We start from the raw sequence: 23,774 nt of genomic DNA on the forward strand, positions 1-23,774 counted from the left end.
GCAGGGACCAGAAATCCGGGCCTCGAATGTCAGTCCAAGAGTGCCTGAGGGCACTGGGGAGCCATGGTGGTTTTAAGTGGGGGAGTGTCTGCTTGGGTTTGGGCTCTTGTAGGACCCCTCTGACTGTATCCGTGTGTGTGTGTGTGTGTGTGTGTGTGTGTGATATAGAAGGGGGTGAGGACCCAGGAAGGAGACGATGTGAAGTGTGGTGTGGAAACCATGACAGGCCAGGGGGGCAGGCGGGGCAGGGGTGTAGACCCCACTCTACACACTCCTTGCCGCTCTTCCTTTTAGGTCTCTGGCCCCAGGCCACTCCCTGCCTTGGATTCTGACCCAGGAACAACTGTGACTCTCCTGGAAAGACACTCCCGCTCTTCTCTGCCCTTCCTCTTCCTCCCTCTTCCCCACCCCTGCTCCTGTGCTCCCTCTCCAGCGAGGACAGGAGGGCAGGCGGCCAGATATGGGTGTGTGTTGTGTGCTTGTGGCGGCCGGAGGAGTGTCTCTGACCGTGCATGTGCCAGGAGCTCTGCCAGTTTTTGGGAAACCCCTGAGGCCTTCCTGGTGCATCTGGGTGGCAGCCCTTGAGGGCAACAGTTGGTCTGCTCCCTCCCATGGGTCCCGCTTGCCACCCCTCCCCCCCCCCCCTCGCCCAAGACCCTGGCTAATTCTCACCTTTCCCAGGACAGGTCATCTTACCTCTTGCCTCAGTTTCCCAATCTGTGAATGAAGGAACCATGGCTAGATCCCCCCTACCCGGGCTTGTTGTGAGGTTCCATGAGTTAAAGACAGACACCCAGTAAATGTGACCATCATCTCTCGCGTGCTTCTGTGCGGGCCAGTATTCCTCCCTGGGGGTGGGGGGATTTGATTCTGTGTCCCCGTCCGTGTGCCTCCGCGGAAACTCTGGTGTATCCACCTGTCGACCCGCCAGCTGTGCAACCGCGGATGAGTTACTAGACCTCTCTGCGTCTCCGGTTCCTCATCTGCAAAATGGGTGCGATGACGGACTCCATTTCCTAGGGAGGATGTGGTGATCGAGTTAATTACTCCACCTAAAGAACGCGGAACAATGCCTGGCACGCAGGCAGCCCGCAATTACACGAGCAGCTTCATTCGGGTGTGAGCTCAACTCTGAGTGTCTGGAACATGTGTCTGTCGGCGTCTTGCAAGAATCCGGGGCAGGAAGTGCCCGTGGAAGCATACGGAGTTATTTAGGGCAGCATGGGACCAGGCCTGTGAGGGTGGCCTCTCTTTCCTCATCTGTGAAATGGGAATAACAACACACCCCACACGGGGTCGGTGCGCCGGCAACACAGGCACTGGGTGCGCAGGGCCAGGTCGCAGCGCCACCCCTGTGTGCTGCCACCTTTCCTGGGTCTCCAAAGTGCAGATAATAGGGGCGTCCACCTCCCCTGTTGCTGGAGGACAAAACGAACCCATAAGCACTTAGAACAGCACCTAGTACACAGGAAGCACCCACTGTGAAAACTGTCGCCGGTAATCCGTGCGGAACTCTGTGCCTGTGCTTGCCTGGGCCGGTGTGGGACGGGGCCCGGAGGATGTGGCCGCGGGCATCCGGCCCTACAGGTTCCTCCGGCACCCCACTTCCTCCGCACCCCGACCTCTTGCCCCCACCATCGCCCTACCCCTCACTCCAAAATCCCCAGGACTTCTGAGGAAAGAGGGGTTGGCAGTCGTAACCCCTGCCCCTGTCCCGGGAAGGGGTACAGGCCCCCCGAAACCCAGGTGGGGTTGCTGCTCCCCTCTCTGCTGTTCTCTCAGGGCTTCCCTGGGGTCCCCCATCTCGCGCCTTCACATCTGTCCCTCTGCATCTCTCTCTTTCTAAAAAAAAAAAGTTTAGGGGCGCCTGGGTGGCGCAGTCAGTTAAGCGTCCGACTTCAGCCAGGTCTGGATCTCGCGGTCCCGGAGTTCGAGCCCCGCGTCGGGCTCTGGGCTGATGGCTTGGAGCCCGGAGCCTGCTTCCGATTCTGTGTCTCCCTCTCTCTCTGCCCCTCCCCCGTTCATGCTCTCTCTCTGTCCCAAAAATAAATAAACGTTGAAAAAAAAAATTAAAAAAAAAAAAAGTTTATTGGGGCACCTGGGGGGCTCAGTCAGTTAAGCATCAGACTTCAGCTCAGGTCGTGATCTCGCGGTCCGTGAGTTTGAGCCCCGCATCAGGCTCTGTGCTGACAACTCAGAGCCTGAAGCCTGCTTCAGATTCTGTGTCTTCCTCTCTGCACCCCCCCCCCTCATTTTCTCTCTCTCTCTCTCTCTGTCCCTCTCTCTCTGTCTCTCTCTAAAGTTTATTTATTTTGAGAGAGAGAGAGAGAAAGAGAGAGAGTGCATGCAGGGAGAATCCCAAGCAGACTCCGCACCATCAGCACAGAGCCCTAAGCGGGGCTCGAACTCACAAACTGTGAGATCATGACCTGAGCTGAAATCAAGGCGCTTACCTGACTCAGCCACCCGGATGCCCCTGTCAGGGTCCCAAGGGTGTGGCCCAGGTGAGGGGGGAGGAGGAAGCAGCAGAGGTAGGACCTCCCCCCAACCTCCTACCCTCTGGATGCGAACGGGGTGGGGCAGGAGGGGGTCTTCCTCAATTGACCTCTGAACCCTGCCATGCCAGGTCTTGATGAGGGCGGGGAGCCCTGGTATTAGCTCTTTTGTCACACGCTTCTCCCAGGGCCAATGCCTGGGCCCTCGGCCGGCCCCGGGGAAACTGAGGCAGGAGGCTTGGGAAACTGAAGCGGGGCTGGGCGCCCGGACTCCTGGGTCCCGGCGGAGGAGAGGACCCGGACTCCTGGGTCTGAAGGGGCAGGGGACTGGGGCCCCGGACTCCTAAGTCTGAGGGCGGAGGGCCTGGGACCGAGGGCCTGCCCCCAACACACCCGTCTCTTAAATGCCCGCCGAGCGCCCCGCCCCTCCCGCCCCCAGTTAACCCCGAGCCCCGCGGCCGAGCCCGGCACAGTCGCCCGGAGCCCACAGACCGAGCAGGTGCGCGACCCACACGCGCTCGGCAGCGGGATGGACACCGACCAGCCCGAGAGCCCCCGGGAGCCGCCGTCCCCGCCCCCGCCGCCGTCGCCGCCGTCCCCCGCGCCCCCCGAGTCCCCCGGGTCCCCCCGGCCCGAGCAGCCGTCGGAGGCCTACGCCCGGCAGCTGCTGCTGGAGGAGTGGGGGCCGCCCGGCGGGAGCCTGGAGCTGCCCCCCCGCCTCACCTGGAAGCTGCTGTTCCTGCGGCGGCCGCTCTACCGCAACCTGCTGCGCTCGCCCAACCCCGAAGGTGCGGGACCCGCAGGGCACCCGGCCCCGAGGCCCCGCCTCTTCCGCCGCGCGCGGCCCCCTCGCGGCCCTCCGTCTCTCCTTCTCTGCCCTCCTCGCTTTCTCTGCATCCTTCCCCGGCTCTCCCGTCATTGTGCCCCTCTCCGTCTCCTGGCGCCTCTCTCCGTCCCACCTTGCACGGCCCTCTGTCTCCGTCTGTATCATTTGCCCCTGCTATGTCCCCTTGTGTCTCTTTGTCTTACTCCGTATCTCTACCTCTCTCTCCCTGCCTCCCTCCGCCTGTATTTCTGTCTCTTTCTCTACGTGCCTCTCTCTCTCGGTCCCTCTGTCTGTCACGCCAGGACGCCCTCCTCCTTCCACCCTCCCTCTTCACCGCACCGTCGCTTTTCCCCCCCCGGACATTCCCAGGGCTCTGGCAAGGCTCTGACTCACACGTCGCTGCCAGGCAGGTCCGGTCTGGCACAGATTCCTGCCCTTCCAGCGGAGCCCTCGGGGGGGGGGGGGGGGGGAGGGAGTCCGGTGGAGGCGGGTAGGGGTGGGACGGGGTGGGGGGGGGAGCGCTAGAGGCAATTTCAGCCTGCCTGAGGCTCCACTCACCTTGTGCATTTCAGGCATCAACATTTATGAGCCAGCACCCCCTACTGGTCCCACCCAGCAGCCCCTGGAGACTCTGGGTGAGTGCTGGTGGCGGCGCCCGAGGGGAGGGGACAGTCCTGGAGAAGGTGCTTGTTCTAACGCTTTGCTCCTCTACCTGCCAGGCAACTTCCACGGCTGGTACATTAGGACCGAGAAGCTCCAGCAGAACCTCAGGTGAGCGGCCGGGATGCGTGTGGCCTGTGTTTGGTTCCCTGCCCCAGGGTCTGGCTGCCGGCCCTAGAGACACTGACTTTGCCCCTCTGGGCCTCAGTCTCCTGCTTGGTGCACAGGCTTTGGCATAAAAGAATGCTCGCAAAACACAAGGGAGGGTCTGGCTGGCTAGGTCCCACCCGCATGTAGTAGATGTTCAATAAATAACAGGTCTTAGTGTTGTTTTCTCCACTTTTTTCCCCTCGGGAGAGGGAGTCACCAGGCCACTATTGATTCTCCATCAAACCGAGCCTCATTTCTGCACATTAGGGGAGACGGTGTAACTCAGGGGCTCAGTCACACGCGCCTCGGTTGGGATCCCTAAGGCCAGTGACTTCCCTTCTTGAGCCTCTGTTTCTCATCTGCATCATGGGGTTCCGAAGGAATGCCCCTCAGAGGGGAATAGAGGAACCCTCAAGGTGCTGACTGAGTGCGCGGCGCCCCTATGTGGGTGCCCTTGATGTCTCTGCGAGGGCGCTAGGACCCCAGCACGTCCCAGGCCTCACTGCCCGCCCCCCCCCCCCCCCCCCACTGCCCTGTCCCGCAGCTGGACCGTGAAGCAGCAGTGTGTGGATCTTATGGCCGAGGGCCTCTGGGAGGAGCTCCTCGACGATGAGCAGCCAGACATCACAGTCATGGACTGGTACGTGCCCCTGCCCGGCCAGCCTGTCCCCGCCAGCTCACGGGATGGGCTCCCGGATGTGGAAACCTCACCTTTCCTCCCCTTTGGTCTGAGCTCATCACCAAGACCGGCTCGCCCGCTGCAGGACCCAGCCCCGCCCACTGCACTAGCCCCTTCGCCCTGAGACTCCCAGCTTTTGCGATGGGCCAGGCCGGAGGCCGGTCCTTCTTTCTGAGATGCTCGGCACCCCCTGTTCTCGAGATAAAGTCCTTCTTATCCTTTGGGGTTCCGTCACGCGTGGTTACACAAGAATCCTTTCCTGACTACCCTCGAGCTGGGGCAGACGCATTATGCATTATGTGCCCCCAGACCTCCCCCCTCCCAGCCCCCACCATTCTTGGTTTCACTGGTGACAGGTCTGCCTCCCCCATCAGACTGTGACTCCCGGAAGGGCGGGGTGGGGGCCATCTTGCTGTGTGGCCAGCACTGCCCGGCCCCGGGTGCACAGAGCGGGTGCCAGTGAGCGTGTGCTGAATGGCCATCAGGGCCAGGGGCTGGGGCCGGGACGTCGGGGCCGCAGTGGCAGCTGAAGGCCTGGACCCCACCCCCAGGTACGAGGACAGCCGGCTGGACACGTGCGTCTATGAGCTGCACGTCTGGCTGCTGGCAGCCGACCGCCGCACGGTCATCGCGCAGCACCATGTGGCCCCCCGGGTCTCCGGGAGAGGCCGCCCCGGCTGCTGGATCCAGGTGAGGCTCTGTCCCCGGCTGCCATCCCCAGACACGTGTTCCTGTCACCTCAGAGAGGGCAGAGGGCAGGGTAGGGTAGGGATCGCAGGTCCCTAACGAGGACTTCTCCCCTAACCCTGGGTGCTGCCACAGGTGTCCCACGTGTTCCGCCAGTATGGCCCTGGCGTGCGCTTTGTCCACTTCCTGCACAAGACCAAGAACCGGATGGAGCCTGGGGGGCTGCGGCGGACCAGGGTGACGGACTCCTCCGTGTCCGTGCAGTTCAGGGAGTGACTGGCAGACTCCGGGCCCGTTCTGACCCCCGGTGTCACTTGTCCACAGCCTTGACACTTTACCCGATCCCTTGGCACCTCCCCGACCCTTCGGCTCTGTGGCCTTCTCTTCCCACCTCCCTGGTGCTCACCACCACCTGTTCCCTTAATCCCTTCATGACCCCTCAGCTTCTCCTTGATCGCTGGCCACCTCCTGGGCCCCTTATTCCTGCCTGGCCCTCGGCTCCCCGCTTGGCATCTTCCCACACCCTTGGACGTCTGACTCGTTGGCATTGCTTCCGCACTCTCTGAGCTCCGTGAGGGCAGCGGCCACTTCCTCCTGAGTTAGTGCTCGACAGGCAGTAGGGGCTTCGTGCATCCTTGTGGATCGATGAATAAATGCGTGTGCGCGGGGATGCGGAGTCTTTTCCCTGGCGTTTGCTTCTTCACAATGTCACTGAGTTCACACCGTGATTTTCCAGCACCCCACACCCCTGTGCCCTTTGCACCTCCCTTGACCGCTGATCTCTCCACATGTCCCCAGTTTACAGCCTCTTGGAGCCGCCTCCTGCCTCTTCTCTGGCATCTCTTAGTCTCAGACTGTTCCCCTTCTCCCCGCACCCCCAAGTTCTCAACCCCTAGAGCCGTCCCCATATCTTTTCCCACAAGACCCTCACTTCTCCGCCTCAGTCCTCCAGAGCCCCCGAACCCAGCAAAGTATGGTATCCATCCGGGGCCATCGTGCTGGGGACAGTGGCGGGACAGACTGCAAATCTGAACGAAAATTTTTTCCATGTGTTGGGGAAGAAGAGATTGAAAGTCTTTAACCACCCCTAAGCCCGGGGCTCTGGCCAGATCACGCAGGAGACCCCGGTCTTAGCCTGGGCAGGGTCCTTGGAGGCCTCCTGCTGTTCCATTCGTGAATCCTGAGGGAATCTGGAGGTCCCTGGCAGGCCAGAACAGCTGGGGGCGGGGTGGGCTGTCTACCAAAAAGTGTGGGAAGCATTTGAACGTTTAACAGTCAGCCACCAGTACATGTCACACGCGTGTCCTGTGGATGTGTGCCTTTGTGCACACCTAAATCCATGGCAGAATCTATGAGTATGTCCCCACCTACAGCATTGTCCCAAGTATAGGCTGATGCAGGCCTCACCACCCTGCTCTCTCCCCCGACCCCCCCCCCACCGGCCCCGACCGCCCTTTCCAGTGTGGACTTGGGCCCCAAGCACGAGTAGATGGCAGACAGGGTAACTTCACAAGCACACTCTATATTGCAGGGAAGACAGGGTGGGGAGGGGGCAGGAAGAAAGTTCTCTCCTCCTGGGACTTGGGGCCTTCAGCATACCCCAGGTGAGGGGCCTCTGCACTCTGTGGGGGTTGGACACGAGGTACCTCTAAGGCATCAGTAACACCTGCAACAGAGTCAAAAATTGTCACCAGCGGGGGATGCCAGGGGCTTAGAGATCCAGGGTGTGGGGGCTTCCGAAAGCCTGAGATGGGGTGGAGGGCTGGGGCTGGGCTCTGAGTTCAGGACCTAGGTGTCCTGGGAGCTCTTGGCGCTCTTGTAGGGGGAGGGACCCAACAGGTGGAGAGAGCTCTGACTCGGTGTAGGGCCCCAGGGTCTGTGAGCTTGCATGGGAGAGTGCAGAGTGGGCTCAGGGGCCTCCAAAGTTGTGTCTGGAGGACTCCAGAACCCTAGCAGGGCCTCCTGGGACTGGTTTCCAGGGCGGAGGCCTATCTAGAGAGTCTAGGTGGATGGGGGGAGCATGAGGGTAGCTGGGGGCTTCCTGGAACTGGGTTTGGGGTCTTGCAGTGGGTCAGTTTAGAGTCTGGGAGTCCCAGAGTTGGGTCTGGGAGCTCCAGGACCCGATGATCTGGGGGTGGGACGACTGGCTTCGGTTCTGGGGGCTCCAGGGTGAGAGGATTGGTGGCTCCCCATCCCCAAGCCAGGCCTAGGACTGCCAGGCTCTGGACCGATCCGCAGGTGGAGGATTCAGGAAGGTGGGAGGCGGGCTGGAGGGTGGGGTCAGCTTCTGAGTCCGGGAATCCCAGAGCTGGGTCCGAAGGGCATGGCCTTGCTGGGGGGAGGGTGCGGGGAGGGGAAGGGGGCCCTCCGGGATTGGTTCTAGGGAGTCCCCACGTGGGTCGGGGGCGCCGGGTGGCGGGGGCTGGGGTGGGGGGGCGGTTCGCGCTTTGGACGCGGAGGCGGGGCCGGGGCGCGGGCGGGCACCTGCAGTAGAGCGACGCGATGGTGTTGGACCAGTCTCCGAAGATGCCCTTGCGGAACTCTTCCAGGCGCGGGTAGGCGCCGGTCGAGAACTTGCGCGTCTTGCCGGCCTTGCCGCGCAGGGACCACACGGTGATCTCGCAGCGCGGGGCCACCACGAGCGAGGAGGCGGCGTTGTTCCAGTCGGCGGGCAGGAAGGGCAGGTCGGTGCCCGGCTCCACCGACAGTTCGGCGCCCCCGCAGCAGTTCTCGTAGTAGGGGTCGCTCTTGTCGTAGAGCTTGGCGCACGTGCGCGTCCCGTCCGGCCTCTTGAGGTCGGCGGGCAGCGGGCAGGCGGCTCGGATGCCGGGGACGGCCACCAGGGCCAGGGCCAGCAGCAGGGCGCACAGCGGGGACATGGCGACACTTCGGGCCGCGTCCCCTCGAGCTTTTATGCGCCTGACCCGTGGGAAGGGAGAAGCTGCGAGATAAGGTCGCCCTCCCTCGCCTCCCCCGCGGGGAGGCCTTCCTAACCGAGGCCGGAAACCCACAGCCGCTGAACACGAGATGGGCAGATTTGTATACAACCTAGTAACTTTCACGTGGCAAACGTTATTTTTAAAAAGTCGATTAACGGGACTTGAGGACGAGTCTCTTGTAACAGGAGGGCAGCATAGCCTTATAGGTATCGGTACGAACAGCTCTAGAAAACCGACAGGGATTGGAAACCAACCCCCCCTCCGCCCACTTCCAAATAAAGAGAGATCAACGGAGGGCGGGGTGGGGGTGGGGGGCTGGGTTTCCAGGCTGGGCAAGTCCCCTTATCAGGACACAGGACCTTGGGAAAGGAAAAGCTGGAGGTAAGGAGAGAGAGGCCCTGGAGGGAAGGGAGAGGAGGGGAGGAGAGGAGGAGAAAGATCCCACTCCCCCCAGAACAGGAGAGATTCCCTACCAAGGTTGGAAACCCAGAATCTGTGAATTAGACATATCAGGACAACACTTGGTTTTTACCACCTCAAGGCAACATATAAAAAGGTTTGGGGGTGGGGGTGGGGGGTGGGAGATCGCAACACGTGGGCCAGTGTATCAATGATAGCTATAATATATAAAGAGTGCTTACAAATGGACAAGAAGATATCAAACAACCCCCCCCCCCTCCCCAAGAAAGGCAAGCCTTGGAGAGGGAGAGGGGAGGAACAGGAGGCTGCCACAACCTCCTCCCCATTTCCCAGGAGCCAGAAGATTTGCTTAAGAAGACTGGAAATCTTGAATTTATAAGATAAACAGAGGACCTAGTGAGCTGTATAACATGTAAACCTTTTGTATAGCAACAAACACAGCCTAAACGAAAACCTTTCAACCTGGGAAAAAGTAGACAATTCTTGTAACATACAGTAAGCGGTGACCAATCAGCAAGCAGAAATGACACAAGCCGAAGGGAAACTTAAGGAGCAGCAAAGGAAGGGTGGGTAGGCTGGGACCTCACAGGGGGACAGGGAGCTGGGCATCTGGGAACCTGGCCAAGACCCTTCAGAGACTTGGGAGTTCCTGGCTGCCTGCCAGACAAGCACAGAGTGAAGAGTGGATGAACCCATCAACAATCAGTGTTTCAAGTCTGTGGCTCTGTGGGTAAGGCCAAGTCTGGCCTTGGTTTCCTCATCTGTAAAATGGGTGATATTCCGGGGCACCTGGGCGGCCGATTGAGTGACTCTTGATTTCGGCTCAGGTCACGATCTCACAGTTGGTGAGATTGAGCCCCCTGTCGGGCTCTGTGCTGACAGTGTGGAGCCTGCTTGGATTCTCTCTCTCTCTCTCTCTCTCTCTCCTCTCTCTCTCTCTCTCTCCCTCTCTCTCCCTCTTTCTCTCAAAATAAATAAACATGAAAAAAAATTTTAATGGATGATTGTTATGAAGATTACAAAGGGTGACAGAAAGTACAGAGGGAGGGGGTAAGTGAACGGCCTACGGAGCCAGGCTGCCTGGGGCCAAATCCCAGCTTCTCTTTGAGCAGGGCCCCAGGGGGACAACGATGATATCCACCTCAGGGTGCTGGCATAAGGGGTCAGTGAGTTAGTCCCCGTGACAACACTAACGGTAGGGCCCTTGCCAAGTGTCCTGTGGGCATTTGCCATCACTGTTACTACGTCAGCCCTGAGCACGGTGCCTGGCACACATTAAGAGCTCAATAAACACAAAGCAGCACAAGGCGACATCAAGGGGCAGTCTGCTCTTCTCCCCGACCAGCTCGCCCTGCCCCCACCCCCGGGGCCCCCAGATGCTGTCTCCCCGCTTTGGCCAGGGTCATGCAGGGGTGAGGAGCCAAAGGCTAGAAACACTTGGAAGTAGGTTCAAAGTTTTGACTCTTGTCACTCTGTTGAGTGACCTTGGGCAAGTGAACTCACCTCTCTGAGCTTTGGTTTCCTCCTACCTTCAATGGGATGATAGAAAAGGACAATAGAAATTTACTATGGGGCGCCCGGGTGGCTCAGTCGGTTGAGAGTTCAGCTCAGGTCCCGATCTCGTGATTCGTGGGTTCGAGCCCCGCGTCGGGCTCGGTGCTGAGAGCTCAGAGCCTGGAGCCTGCTTCGGATTCTGTGTCTCCCCGTCTCTCTCTGCCCGTCCCCCACTCGTGTGCTCGCACCCTCTCTCTCTCTCTCTTTCGCTTTCTCTCACTCTCTCAAAAATAAATGTTAAAAAAATGTTTATTTATGTTTGAGAGAAAGAGACAGAGCATGAGCGAGAGAGGGGCAGAGAAAGGGAGACACAGAATGGGAAGCAGGCTCCAGGCTCTGAGCTGTCAGTACAGAGCGAACGTGGGGCTCGAACCCACGAACCGTGAGATCATGACCTGAGCCGAAGTCAGACATTTAACCGGCTGAGCCACCCAGGCACCCCTAAACATTTAAAAAAAGAAAATAACTATATAAAGAAATCTATAACTGACATAATTAAATCTTATTCATAAACATTAGGAACAATCCACATAATTTTTATTTATACATATAATATAAATACTTAATCTGTAATACTGAACAAAAACATTATCAATATAAATATATAAAGCACAAAGTACAGTGCCCAGCACAGGGAACAAGCTCCAGAGACGGGAGCAGTTGTGACTGTCTTATAATGATGATTTTGAGACCCTGGATCCTGGCCTGGCCCTGCCCCAAACCAGAACCTGGATCCTTCCCCCTCCTTTCCTCCTGTGAGCCCATGAAATCTAATCTCCAGCCGCTAACTTCCCAGCCAGCCTCCTTGACCTCAGGGACACAGAGCCCCCACCCTCCCAGCTCTGCATGGGTCCCTGGATCAGGGATGGAGACAGGAAAGCATAGTGCTATTGGAGAGGGCCACGAACATCAGACACTGTAGCGACACGGGACAGCAAGGATACCCTGATGGGGAGACAGACCCAGCGACAGGACCCTTGGCTGTGGACCATAGTATACAGCCAGCATCAGAGAGAACCCACGGAGACCCAGCGCGAGGGCACGGCATCCCCAATCCGGGGTCACATACACGGGCGGGGGAGGGGAGGGGAGGGACATGCTGTGACACAGTCGACCACTGATGGTCACTGAGACTCACTGGTGAGTTCTAGAGAACAGCACGCACTCAGCGCAGACACATGCTTGGACACAGTCGGGGAGAAACTCTGTCCCCGCCCCCGGACAGAAGCACACCCACCATCAACAACAAGCCCCCAGCCCTCAACCACTCCTGCTCTACACCCCATGAAATCTCCAAAGCACAAAAGTCCATGCACATTTCTGATGTCCCAGAGTGAGCACCCATAGTCATCTTCACCCAGAAACAATTTCCTTACTGTTTATTAACACAAACTGGGCAAATAGTAGAAAAGTAAACATCTCCTTTTTTCCTTTTTTTTTTTTTTAAAAAAAAAAAAGGAAGAATGCCCTGCCCTTGAGGAACCCATGAGCCCTTGAGAAAGTAGATCAATAATTTGAACACAATGTGAAGAGAGTTAAAACGGGGCATTGCAAAGGACTCTGGGAATACAGTGCAAAGAATAGCCAGTTTCCCCCTTAATGTCCACTGGTATATTTTGATTTGTATCATCAGGAAAAAATCTTTTTAGAGCTCACAACCTGAATGCCACATTTTTCACAAGACCCTAAAAAAGGAGATTGGTGTGCACGTGAAATTGCCACTAGTAGAAAAAGGAAGTATTTGTCTCAATCAAGGTGGTGCCTGAACACAGACAATATTATAGGTGGCACACCCTTGAAATGAAAATGCTGTCTGTTGCATAAGTACAGGAAAATATTCAGATCGGTACTCAAGTTCACACTGGATCAGGGGAACTCACTACGCTTCTGCAATGATATGTCACTGGTGGGATTATTTCTGTATAGTCCTTAAGGGCTAATATGACCACCCCCCCCCCCCCCCAAGCAGCCATAATCCTATGGTTTGGAAATAGGGATTCTCAGAAGTGTGGTCCCCGGATCAATGGCATCAGCACCCCCCGGGGACTTGTTAGAAGTCAGTGCAAATTCTCAGCCTCACCCACGTTGGATGAGTCAGAAACTCTAGGGGTGGAGCCCCACAATCCGAGTGTTAAATGCCCTCCTGGTAATTTGATGCCTCCTGGAGTTTGAAAAACGCTGGGTAGGGTTTTGGTCTTCTAAGTCTCCGCAGGTCACTGACTTTATTACATCTAGAATTTTCTGTATTGACACCTCAAGTTTTTCAGCTTCTATAAGACGTATTTCACAGAATTTTCCTGATTAAAAAAAAAAAACACGTTAGCCATAGAAAAAGGGACAGGTCTTGGGGGTCCCAGGGGGAGCCTCATAAGGCCGTGCCTGGAACCTAATGCCTCACATGAACTTGAATCTTCTCCAACACAGACAAAAGGTCAGTCATCATCCAACTTCAGGACGTGGCTGAAGACCGTATTCTCAGATACACCGGCCCCAGGTGAGGCTCCTTGTTTCCAAGCCTCCCTTGGATCCCATGGCCCCCTTGCGGTCTAGGTCAAGGCTACTCAACCTTCACTGCGCCGCAAATCGCTTGGGGAGGGAGGGGGGAGGGTCTTAAGAAACCGATCCAACAGGTCTGGGTGAAGGATCTAGGCTCTGCATTTCCCGCGAGCTCCCGGGTGCCGCCAGGCTGCTGGGGGCCACTGAAGAAGCGTCTCTCCCCAGCCGAGACAGGTGTAGCGAGAATGCAGCTCCAAATATGGAACCTGTCACCAGGAGGTCGTGGCAGGATTCGGGAGGTGGGCAAGGCCAAGTGGACGCCCGGGCAGCGGTTAGATAGAGAAACTCCAATGAAATTTCAGAAGGAAGGCTGTGGAGGAAGCGAAGTCCGAGACTCCTCGGGGCTGGAACAGCTTTGGCTCAAGAGTCCCTGCAGCCGTGGGTGCGGGTGCGGGTGCGGGTGCGGGTGAAACCCTGGGCGGAGCCCGAAGCGGGGCGGGGCTTCGGCGGCTTCGGGACGGGTTAGGGGAGGCTGGGAGCCCTCGCGAGGTGGCGCCAGAGCACGGAGATTCACCAGGCAGCCTGGGCGTGCCGGCGTCCAGGTTCAAATCCCGACTCTGCCTTTCACGAGCTCCGTGCACTTAGGCACGTTGAACAACCTCTGTAGACTTCAGCTTCTTCGTGTGTGAAGTGGGGCTAAGACACAAAAGTTAGTTGTAGCTTTTTAGCTTTGAGGCTTGCATGGGACGTTTCCTTTTTATTGCTTATATTCGTCATTGGTATATTTTTTTGAGAGGGGGAGGGGCAGAGAGAGAGAATCTTTTTTTTTTTTTTTTTTTTTTTCCCAGAGAGAATCTTAAGCAGGCTTCATGCTCAGCACAGAACCCGAGGCGGCGCTGGATTCCACGACCCTGGGTTTATCACCTGAGCCTAAATCAAGTGTTGGTAGCTTAACCGACTGAGCCACCCAGGCGCCACCACCATTACACTTGCATGGGGACTAGGGATTAGAGCATGGACATCTTGGGGGGACAGTTACTCTGCCTATCGCAGATCAGTATTGAGTTTTACTATAAAGGAGGAGTAGTCTCTCTTGTATGAAGAGAGGCAGTCGCCCAAGCCGTCTGGGGCTCCAGTGTCAGGACCCAACCTCCTTCTATACTGTGGCTCCATCGTCAATATGTGGGTTCCTCTTCATGGTCCAAGATGGCTGCTTGTGCTCCATCCTTCACACCCACAATCCCAGACAACAGGTGGACAATGGGAGGGAGGGAGGGAAGAGTGAATGCCTTACCCTTTAGGTCTTTCCCAGAAGTGCCACATGACACTGAACTTAGCTCCAGGGGAGCACATGATGCCACACGAAGATGAGTCTTGGGTTAGCCATTTGCCTGCTGGCAGACCAAGTTTCCTGTTCCTAAAGAAAGAACAAACATTGAAGGATTGTCACAAAGCTTGGGTAAGAGGCAGGTCGAGGGATGGCACGAGAGGCGGATAGGGGACAGATATCCAGGAGAAGAGAAAAGGGGATCCAGCCTGTCCACAGCCTGGGTGTGGTAGAGAGAAGGCTGACTGCGGTGGGCTGATGAACGGCCTCCAGAAATATTCTGGTACCAATCCTGGAAGCTGTGAATGTGACCTTATTTGGTAAAAAGAGACTTCGCAGATGTGAATGCGTTACAGATCTTCAGATGGGGAGATTGTCCGGGATTATCTGGGTGAACTCCAATCGCAAACACATGTCTTTGTAAGCGGGCAGTCGAGGGAGACTTGACCACAGAGGAAAAGGTGTGACAGCCGAAGCAGAGATTGGGGCGATGTGCTTTGAAGATGAGGAAGGGGCCCGAAGCCCAGGAATGCAGGCCACCAGCGGAAGTTGGAAAAGACGAGGAAATGAATTCTTCCCCGGATCCCCCCTGAGGAATCAACCCTGCCGACACCTTGATTTTAGCCTTTGAGGTCTCGTCCTTACCTTCTGACTTCTAGAACTATCGGAGAGTGAATGCTGTTGTTGCGGACTACTAAGCTTGTGGCAATTTGTTACACCAGCCATAGGAAATGAATGTGGTGACTCTGCCCTAAAATGTCTCATGTCTCCTAAGAGAGCTAACTGGGGCAGGAGATCCCCTGAGGAATTGGGTGTTGGCTAAAGTCTTCCAGGGAACCACAGTGATTATGGGCCCAGCAGCTCCACTTCTGGGTATTTACCTGAAGAAAACAAAACACGAATTCAAAAAGGTATCTACGCCCCCATGTTCATCGCAGCCCTATCTACGATAGCCAGGTCATGGAAGCACCCTAAGTGACCACCAGTGGGAGAAAGGATAAGGGAAATGTGGTATAGGTACACAATGGGATGTTATTTGGCCATGAAAATGGGAAATCTTGCCGTTTGCGACAACCCAGGTGGACCTTGAGAGCATCATGCTGAGTGAAATAAGTCAGACAGAAAAAGACAAATAGTGTAGGATCTCACTTATGTGTGGCGCATGAAAACAACACACACACACACACACACACACACACACACACACACAAGCAAAACCGAACTCACAGAAATAGAGAATTGGTGGCTGCCAGAGGCAGGGCAGAGGTAGAATGTGGACAAAAATGGGTGGAAAGGGGCAAAGGCACTGACTCTTCGTTATGAAATAAATGTCACGGGATTGTAACCACACCATGATGGCCACAGTTAATAATGCTGCAGCCCGTATTTGAACATTGCTAAGATAGATCTGAAAAAGTCTCATCACAGGAAAAAACATCGTAGTAATGTACGGGGACGGATGTTAACTAGACTTAGTTGGTGATTATTCATACGTACCGACATCGAATCATTATGTTGTATGGCTGGAACTAATATAATATTCTATGTCTATTATACCTCAAGTCTTGAAAAAGTGATCGTGGGGAGCAAGGGGACTTCCAGAAGGCAAGGGATGAATTCGATTGACTGGTGCCAATACACCCCAAAGTAGGAGGAGTAGTAAATTAAAAAAAAAAAAATAGTGACAGTAGCAATGATAAAAGTAGTACTAATACATGTTCTCATTTCCTCTTCATAGACACTCAGTGGGTTGGTGACGACGAGCCGGTAAGTTAAGACACGCTGCATTTTGCCGCGGGAACAAGCAACCCTCAGGGGCTGACGTCTGCAAAGGTTCTTGCTCACACCACATGCTCATCCAAGTCACTTTGGCGACTTACTCAGACAATACCTCGGATCCTTGCCAGTCTCTGGTCATAGGAGAAAGCAGGTAAAGTGTGCACCGGCTCAGAAACGACGTGTCATACCAGTCACATTTAGGGGCTGGGGGGTGGGGTGGGGTGGGTAATTGGCTTTACTAACGAGACAAAAAGACAGTGCCCTTGGGGAGATTGCATTCCACGTGGGGAAACTGGCAATAAGCAAAAGAAAATAAATGAAATGATTGAATGCCACATGGTGTACATGCTACGGAGAAAAGTTAATCAAGCAGCGGGCGTGGAACAGAGTAGGAACAATTTTGAATGAGTGGTCAGGGAAGCCTGACCTCAAGTCAGCAAAGACTTGAGGAGGGGAAGGAGGGAGCTATGGCAATGCTGGGGGAGGGTGGGGGAGCATTCCAGGCAGAGGGAACTGCCAGAGCAAAAGAATATTTAAGAAATGGTAAGGAATTCGTGTGGCCAGAATGGAGAGAGGTGGGAAGAGAGAGGAGTAGATGAGATCAGGGAGGTCAGGGGGGCAGGTCATGTGGGGCCTTATATGAGGACTTTGTCTTTTACTCTGAGCAAAATGGAGCCAGGAGAGAGCAAGGGGGGTCCTGGCCTGACTCAGGTGTTCACAGGGTCCCTCTGGCTGTGTTTGGGGAATAGACTGGGAGCCCAGGGAGGAGGCTGCTGCCATGGTCCAGGGGGAAGAGGGTGGACAAGACTAGGTGGGGGCAGTGGAGAGAGTGAGAAATCATCAGATTCAGCATATACTTACAATTAGAGCCAACTGGGTGTACTAACCAGATGTGAGAAATGACAGAAAAGAGAGGAGCCAGGGATGATTCCACGGTCTTTCGCCTGTGGGTCTGGAAAGATGAGCTGCCACTTACTGGGCTGAGAAAGATTATAGAAACAACAGGGTTAACATGAGAAGAGCGGGAGTTATGTTTGGGGCATGATAAGTTTGAGAAGCCCATTGGACATCTAAATGAAGTTGTTCGGTAGTCACTTTGATGTATAAGCTTGGAGTTCAGGGGTGAGGTCTGAAGATCAAAATTTGGGAGTGGTATCAGTCACTTTGTGCTGTGTAATAAATAATCACAAATATCTCAAAACCACAATAACCACTTACCGAGCCCAGCATCTGCAGATCAGCCGGAGGTGGCTCTGATAATCTCTGGCAGATTCCGGCCAGGTTCAGATGGGTGGCGCTGCTTCAAGCTGTGGGTCTGGCTGGTTCAGATCTGAGGCCAGCCTGAAGGACAGCAGCAAGCCAGGGGAGCTCTTCTCATTGCCATGGCCAAAGCCCAGGCAAGTGGAAACCCATGAGGCTTGGCTTAGCTTGAGAACGACACATCATCACTTTTAGACATACGTCATTGGCTTTAAAAATCCACATGACTTGGTCCAAAATCGAGAGGCAGGGAAGTAAACTCTGCCTTCAGTGAGGCCATACCAATGATGTGGATTTGAGGGTGTGGGGGAGAATTTGCAGCAAGAATTCAATCTGTCCCAGGAGCCATGGCTGAAGAGGCTGGTTATGTTCTAAAGCCATGAGAATAGACGAATGCATCACAGATTGAGGAAAGATAAAGACCAGGATGAGCCCTGGTATATTCCAATGTCTATAAGTGGGAGAGGAGGAGAATGATCAGAAAATAAGACTGAGCAGGAGCCACCAGAGAGGTAGAAGGAATATCAGGCAAGTGGGAACTAGCGAAGAGTATGTTTCACAGAACAAAGAATGATCACCTATATCAACAACTATGAATAGATCATGAAAGATTGGACTGAGAATCAACCACTGAGTTTAGCAATATGGAGATGATTGGTGGGCTGGAGAAGAACTGAATCTGTGGAGTGGTAGGATGCTGTCCCTTTTCTTCCTCTGGATATTGCCAAGAGGATGTAATGTCTGGAACTGTAGTAGCTCCCGTGTGACCATAAGTTGGCCTAACTTAAGGGTGAAGCTAAAATGCTGAGAATGGCAAGGCTGAGAGATAGGAAGAATCTGGATTATTGATAACATTACTGTGAGTTCCTGAACTGGCCAACTCGTGACCTATTTTACCCTTAGACCTCTGGTTATATGAGATTACAAATTCCTGATTGTTTTGAGTTGGGGTTTTCTATTATTTAAGCAAAAAAAAAAACAAAACCCTGATAAACATATTTGCATTTAATACACAATGGTATGGTTCTTTTTGTTCTACAACTATATGTGATGCTACAGTATTTCGTTTAAAAAACAACCGGGACACCTGGGTGGCACAGTTCGTTAAGCATCTGGCTCTTGATTTCAGCTCAGGTCATGATCTCATGGTTGTGGAATCAAGCCCCATGTTGTGCTCCCCTCTGAGCATGAAGCCTGCTTGAGATTCTCCCTGCCCCCGCCCGCCCCGCCCTCTGTCTCTCCGCCCCTCCCCCACTGGCACACACTCTCTCGCGCTCTCTCTCAAAAATAAAAGCCACCACCACCACCATTACCTCTAAGGGCTGAAGATGTTAACAGGCATTCATCAAGATCCAAGGGATGGAAGAAACCACCCTGCTCTGGCAGATAGCGGTGTTCAGAACCATGGAGAGCAGCCAGTGGCGCTGCCTTCTGGGTGCAGTAGACTGGCTCTTAGAGGGGTTTCCGCGGGCCAATCCCTTTCTATGGATCATTATTCAGAAGATGGCAAGGGGACCTTTAGAATTAGAGTTTTTGTTGTTATTGGCTTATGAGGTGGTCCAGTGTGGATTTGAACTTGAGCTGCTTTCTATGCACAAGAACAAAGCTAATTTGTCCCTGTCTTTGAAATTAGAGTTGGAGATATGACTTTAGAATGTATTAGACTGCCTTATCATTCAAATTATGTTCTTACATTTATTTGTTTGTTTGTTTGTTTGTTTGTTTGAGAAAGAGAGAGAGAGCACACAAGGAGAGAAGAGGGGCAGAGGGAGGGAGGGAGAGAGAATCCCAAGCAGGCTCCACGTTCACCATGGAGCCCAATGTGGGGCTCGATCCCACAACCCTGGGATCATGACCTGAGCTGAAATCAAGAGTCAGACGCTCAACTGACTGAGCCACCCACCCAGGTGCCCCTGTTCTTACTTTTTAAAGTGAGGAATCCATTTATTGGGAAGGAATTACAAATCTCTGCCCTATTGACCTCAGTCTTGGTTATGTCATTTGTTTTGTCCAATGAAAGTATGTGTACCATTTTGGAGCAGATGCTCTAAGAATGAGTACATAGACCACCATGTACTCTAATCTCTCTACTCTAAGACCAGCAATATCCCAGTTAGGGCTACACCTTTATCCTGGATCCCAGTGAGGAGCTGGGACTCAGCCTACCCATGATGGTCATATTGAATGAGCAATAAACTGTTGTTACTAGCCACTGAAATTTGAGAATTATTTGTTACGATAGCATAACCTGGCCTATGTTGACTGATACAAGAGTAATCAGCAAGAAGGTTGTTGGTGAATTCATGTATGTATGAATGTATATCATGTATATAGAAATGTATAAGTCCAGAAAGACCATAAAGAGGGAAGCAAGAAAAGGGACAGGACTCTGAGAAGCTCTAGTATCTAAGAGGTAGGAAGAAGAAAGAGAACCAGAAAATGTGACTGAGAAGTAGCAGCCAGATTTGAAGGAAGATAAGAAAAGTATAATATCACAAATATCAAAATGGGAGAGAGTTACAAGAAGGAATGAATGAAGAATGGGTTCTATGCTGCTGGGAGGCCATCTGGGGTGAGAACTAGAGAATCAATCACAGGATTTAGCTGTGAAGAGATTGTTGGTGTTGAGTGGAGCTCTTGGGGAAGAAGCCAACTGTAGGGGCTATGGAGACTGGGGTAGGTAAGGAAGTGGAGCCAATGGAAAAAAGATATGGAGAAATAGTTGGAAAGAAACCTATGGACTAAGAAAGGTGAGCCTGATGATGGGCAAGTACTTGTAAAGAAGGTTTTGAAAATTAGAGGACAAGAGAAGGGTATTTTATGGGGGAGTGAATTAAGAGGGGCCAGGATCAGGCACTGGCCCAAGTCAGGCAGAGAGACACTTCATCCATGGGGACAGAGGAGCAAGGTAGGAGAGTGGTGTAGATGATGAGGAATTTCTACTTTGCAGCTTCTGGAAGGTAGAGGGAAAGGTAATCTGTATGGAAAGAGAGAGGAAGTGATGGAGTAGTGAATATGAGAAAGAAGAGACTTGAAAGAGCTGGAGTGAAACATTCCAGAAACAGATTTAAAGAAAGAGTGGTGTCACAGAGATGGGAGTGGGCAGAAGAGGCTGGTTCCCCAGACTGCAGCCCCAGATTGTCCATCTTCCTGACTCTCCTCCATGGGTACTGAATACAAGGATACTTTGACACTTCATACCGACTGCAGTCCCAGGGAATGATGGTGACAAATAATCCCATGCAGCCAGAATTCTTCAGCTTTGAGGGAAACTCACCTTTCACTTCCACGTGTGTCATTAAGGATGTTTTGGCTACAAATAACAGAAAGTACTACCTCAACTAGCTTAAAAAGTGAGGTGAGGGGCGCCTGGGTGGCGCAGTCGGTTAAGCGTCCGACTTCAGCCAGGTCACGATTTCGCGGTCCGGGAGTTCGAGCCCCGTGTCAGGCTCTGGGCTGATGGCTCAGAGCCTGGAGCCTGTTTCCGATTCTGTGTCTCCCTCTCTCTCTGCCCCTCCCCCGTTCATGCTCTGTCTCTCTCTGTCCCAAAAATAAATAAACGTTGAAAAAAAAAAGTGAGGTGAATTTGTTATCTCACACACACACAAAAGTAATGAATATAGACACAAAACTCTTTAACAAAATATTAGCACATAGAATTCAGCAATAGATCAAAGAATTATACACCATGATCCAATGGGGTTCGTCCAAGGATGCAAGACTGGTCAGTATTTGAAAACTAATCAGTATAATCCACCAAAACAGGCTAAAGAAGAAAACTCATGTGATCATATCAATCAATGCAGAAAACACATTTGCCAAACTTCAACACTCACTCATGATTTTTAAACACCTCTTATAAAAATAGGAACAGATAAGAACTTCCTCAAGTTGATAAAGAGCGTCTACAAAGAGTATCTACAAGTTGATAAAGAGTTAACATTACGCTTAATGGTGAAAGACTGAAGGCTTTCCCTGTAGAAGAGAGAAAATGTGCCTTCTCAGGCCATTCTTATTCAATGTAGTACTACAGTTCCGTCCAGTGCAATAAGGCAAGAAAAGGAAATAAAAGTGTAAAGGGTGGGAAAGAATAAATAAAACTGTTTGCAAAAGACACAACTGTCTGCATAGAATGATGTCCACAGTGTAACGTAAATAACTTCTTGGTGACAACTCTGACATCCCTCCCAAGAGATTTCCACCATGACAATTGTCACTCTGGATTGGGAACCACAGTAAGTTTAGGGGAAGGAACCACAAACACAAGATTGACACATATCCTTAGAAATACTCAGATACAGACCCTAGGTCCATGATAAAGCCCTTGTCCCACTGATCTGACAGCCACAGCCTCCATCCAGACATGTTATGACTTGGCATCACAACTGCTTGTTTAAGTAGCTTGCAATGAAATCTTCCGCTACTTGCAGCTGAAAGCGTCCTTAGTGAGCCTGTCCCTCCTCATTCATTCTTTCATAAACTCTATCACCCTCTCCCCCCTTCCTTTGCTGCCCCCTCCCCACACACACACTCAGAGGGCCACAGTCACTTGTGCAATCGTGCAGTCATTTACGCAGTCACATATAAACAAGATCAATGTCACAAATAGTTTGTTTTCACACATTTTATGAAAAGCATGAGATAAACATCTTTTGGGGGCTTCATAAACAAATAGGGATCTGGAAGCAATAATCTAGGGGAGATTGTTGGTGTGGCAATAATATCCAAGGGACACGCTACAGGTGGGTCTCAGTGATCAGACACAAGGGTCTTCACTGGTGACACCTTTCAGGTCCCAGATGAGGAGGTAGAAGAGGTTGAACATGACAGAGGCCTCCAGGCAGCTGAGGGACTTCAGTGGGGAGGAAGGGATGGGTCAGTGACTATCATCTGGGCTCCTAGCTGTCCCCAGATACCAGTCACTCCCTGGTCACTCACCTTCTTCGGGGCCTTGTGGAGCCAGGGAAGCCAGTGGTGGAGGTGGCCTCGGGTCTGGGGGCCTGCTGGGGGCAGAGGAGGGTGACATGTGAGGCAGGACCCAGGACAGAGGGGGACGTTCAGGTGGTCGGAGCGCAGACACGGCCTGGGTGCCCCGAGTGCTCACACGGGCCCAGAGCTCGGAGTGGATGTGGCGCAGCGTGTGAAGGGGCTGGTGCAGGATGTCCCCCTGGGACCCATTGGCCACGGTCCCCAGGACCTTCAGCGTCAGGGCCAGCTCAGCCTCCAAGGCCACGGGGCGCTCCCACACCTGGGGACGGAAGACAGAGGCAGGTGAGAGAGGACAGGTTGGGAGGGTGAGGAGAGAGGGGCGGTGAGAAAGAGAAGGGCAAGGGGACAGGTGAGGGCAGGGGTGGGCCTGACTGTCCCCTCACCTGCAGCTGTCGCAGCTCCCGGGGAAGAGGCAGGGGCGGCAGGTCCAGGCCTGTGGGGCGACTGACTCTTTCTGGAGAGCAGAGGCAGAGGTGGACCCCGGCAGGAGCAATGAAGGGGACATTCACAATGGTGTCCTCCCTCTAGGGCCCCGCACCTGGCTGCATTCCCGGCTCCTGAGCCTCTTTCACCAAGAGGAGGAGGAGGCTGCTGCCCTGGGATCTGTTGCCCTGGGGCCTCAGTCTCCCCTTCCGGGTGCCAGCTGCAGCTCTGTCCCCAATGACGATGACAGTGCCTAAATTTCCACGTCCTCCTGGGAGCTCATTCTTGCCTCAGCTCCGTGTCGCACCATGTGGCCCGGACAGACGGGCCGTCTGGGCTGACATGGCAGAACACAGCCCGAGGTTGTCTGGGGAGCCAGGGGAAGCCCCAGGCTGGGGAAGCTGGGGGGCAGGGCGGGGCCAGGGGAGCCTGGGGAGGGGAAATGGACACGGGAAAGTGATCTCCTGAGCTGGACACTCCTCAGGGCTGGGGCGGCCTCAGACCCACAGTCAGGGGTTACAGGTGTCCGGGTGGGGTGGGGAGCTCATCTCTGCAGGCTGCCCAAACGTGGACAGGAGACAGTGAGGGGATACCCAGAAAGCATCTCCACAAAGGGACTGAAGGCTTCTGGAGGGAGGCTGCTTACAGCCTGGGATGACCCAGGGAGCCACGCAGGGGGAAGAGTCAGTAAGGCAGAGACAGAAGAGGAAAGCTTCTCTTGGGCCCCCCTTCACGTGATACCAATACGAGATGGGAATGAGTGTCTGCTAAGGACTTCAGGTGCGGCTGAGGACGTCAAAGGACCCAAATGATTGTGGAATAAAGGAACTCATTCCTTTATTTCTCTGTTCAGTCATTCAGCCGATCATTGATTCAAGAATGTATTCATGGGGCACCTGGGTGGCTCAGTGGGTTAAGTGTGGGATTGAGGCTCAACGCAGGGCCTGCTTCTCTCTCTCTCTCTCTCTCTCTCTCCCTCTGACCCTCTTCTTTGCTCCTGCTCTCTCTCTCTAAAATAAAAAAAGGGGGGGGGGCGCCTGGGTGGTTCAGTCGGTTGAGCGCCTGACTTCTGCTCAGGTCATGATCTCAC

General features: G+C 53.9%; 3 protein-coding genes across 3 annotated transcripts; 1 reads left to right on the forward strand and 2 right to left on the reverse strand.

Annotated features, from left to right (window-relative positions):
- The first annotated feature begins 1,069 nt into the window (after nucleotides 1–1,069).
- Nucleotides 1,070–6,167, forward strand: NCCRP1 (NCCRP1, F-box associated domain containing). Its single transcript, XM_047834649.1, has 7 exons — nucleotides 1,070–1,117; nucleotides 2,935–3,283; nucleotides 3,894–3,956; nucleotides 4,041–4,092; nucleotides 4,676–4,771; nucleotides 5,362–5,500; nucleotides 5,633–6,167. The coding sequence occupies exons 1-7, from the start codon at nucleotides 1,070–1,072 to the stop codon at nucleotides 5,771–5,773; spliced, it is 888 nt and encodes a 295-aa protein (XP_047690605.1). The 3' UTR covers nucleotides 5,774–6,167.
- Nucleotides 6,168–6,999: 832 nt separating this feature from the next.
- On the reverse strand, nucleotides 7,000–8,559 carry SYCN (syncollin). Its single transcript, XM_047835143.1, has 2 exons — nucleotides 7,982–8,559; nucleotides 7,000–7,163 (listed from the first exon to the last, which is right to left on the reverse strand). Exons 1-2 carry the CDS (start codon nucleotides 8,374–8,376, stop codon nucleotides 7,154–7,156), a joined length of 405 nt encoding a protein of 134 aa, XP_047691099.1. The 5' UTR covers nucleotides 8,377–8,559; the 3' UTR covers nucleotides 7,000–7,153.
- A 13,469-nt stretch (nucleotides 8,560–22,028) lies between these two features.
- LOC125152570 (interferon lambda-3-like) lies at nucleotides 22,029–22,809 on the reverse strand. Its single transcript, XM_047834650.1, has 5 exons — nucleotides 22,800–22,809; nucleotides 22,645–22,715; nucleotides 22,382–22,520; nucleotides 22,211–22,299; nucleotides 22,029–22,124 (listed from the first exon to the last, which is right to left on the reverse strand). Exons 1-5 carry the CDS (start codon nucleotides 22,807–22,809, stop codon nucleotides 22,029–22,031), a joined length of 405 nt encoding a protein of 134 aa, XP_047690606.1.
- Nucleotides 22,810–23,774: the final 965 nt, after the last annotated feature.

This window comes from Prionailurus viverrinus, chromosome E2, assembly GCF_022837055.1.
Source record: "Prionailurus viverrinus isolate Anna chromosome E2, UM_Priviv_1.0, whole genome shotgun sequence".
Classification (NCBI taxonomy): domain Eukaryota; kingdom Metazoa; phylum Chordata; class Mammalia; order Carnivora; family Felidae; genus Prionailurus; species Prionailurus viverrinus.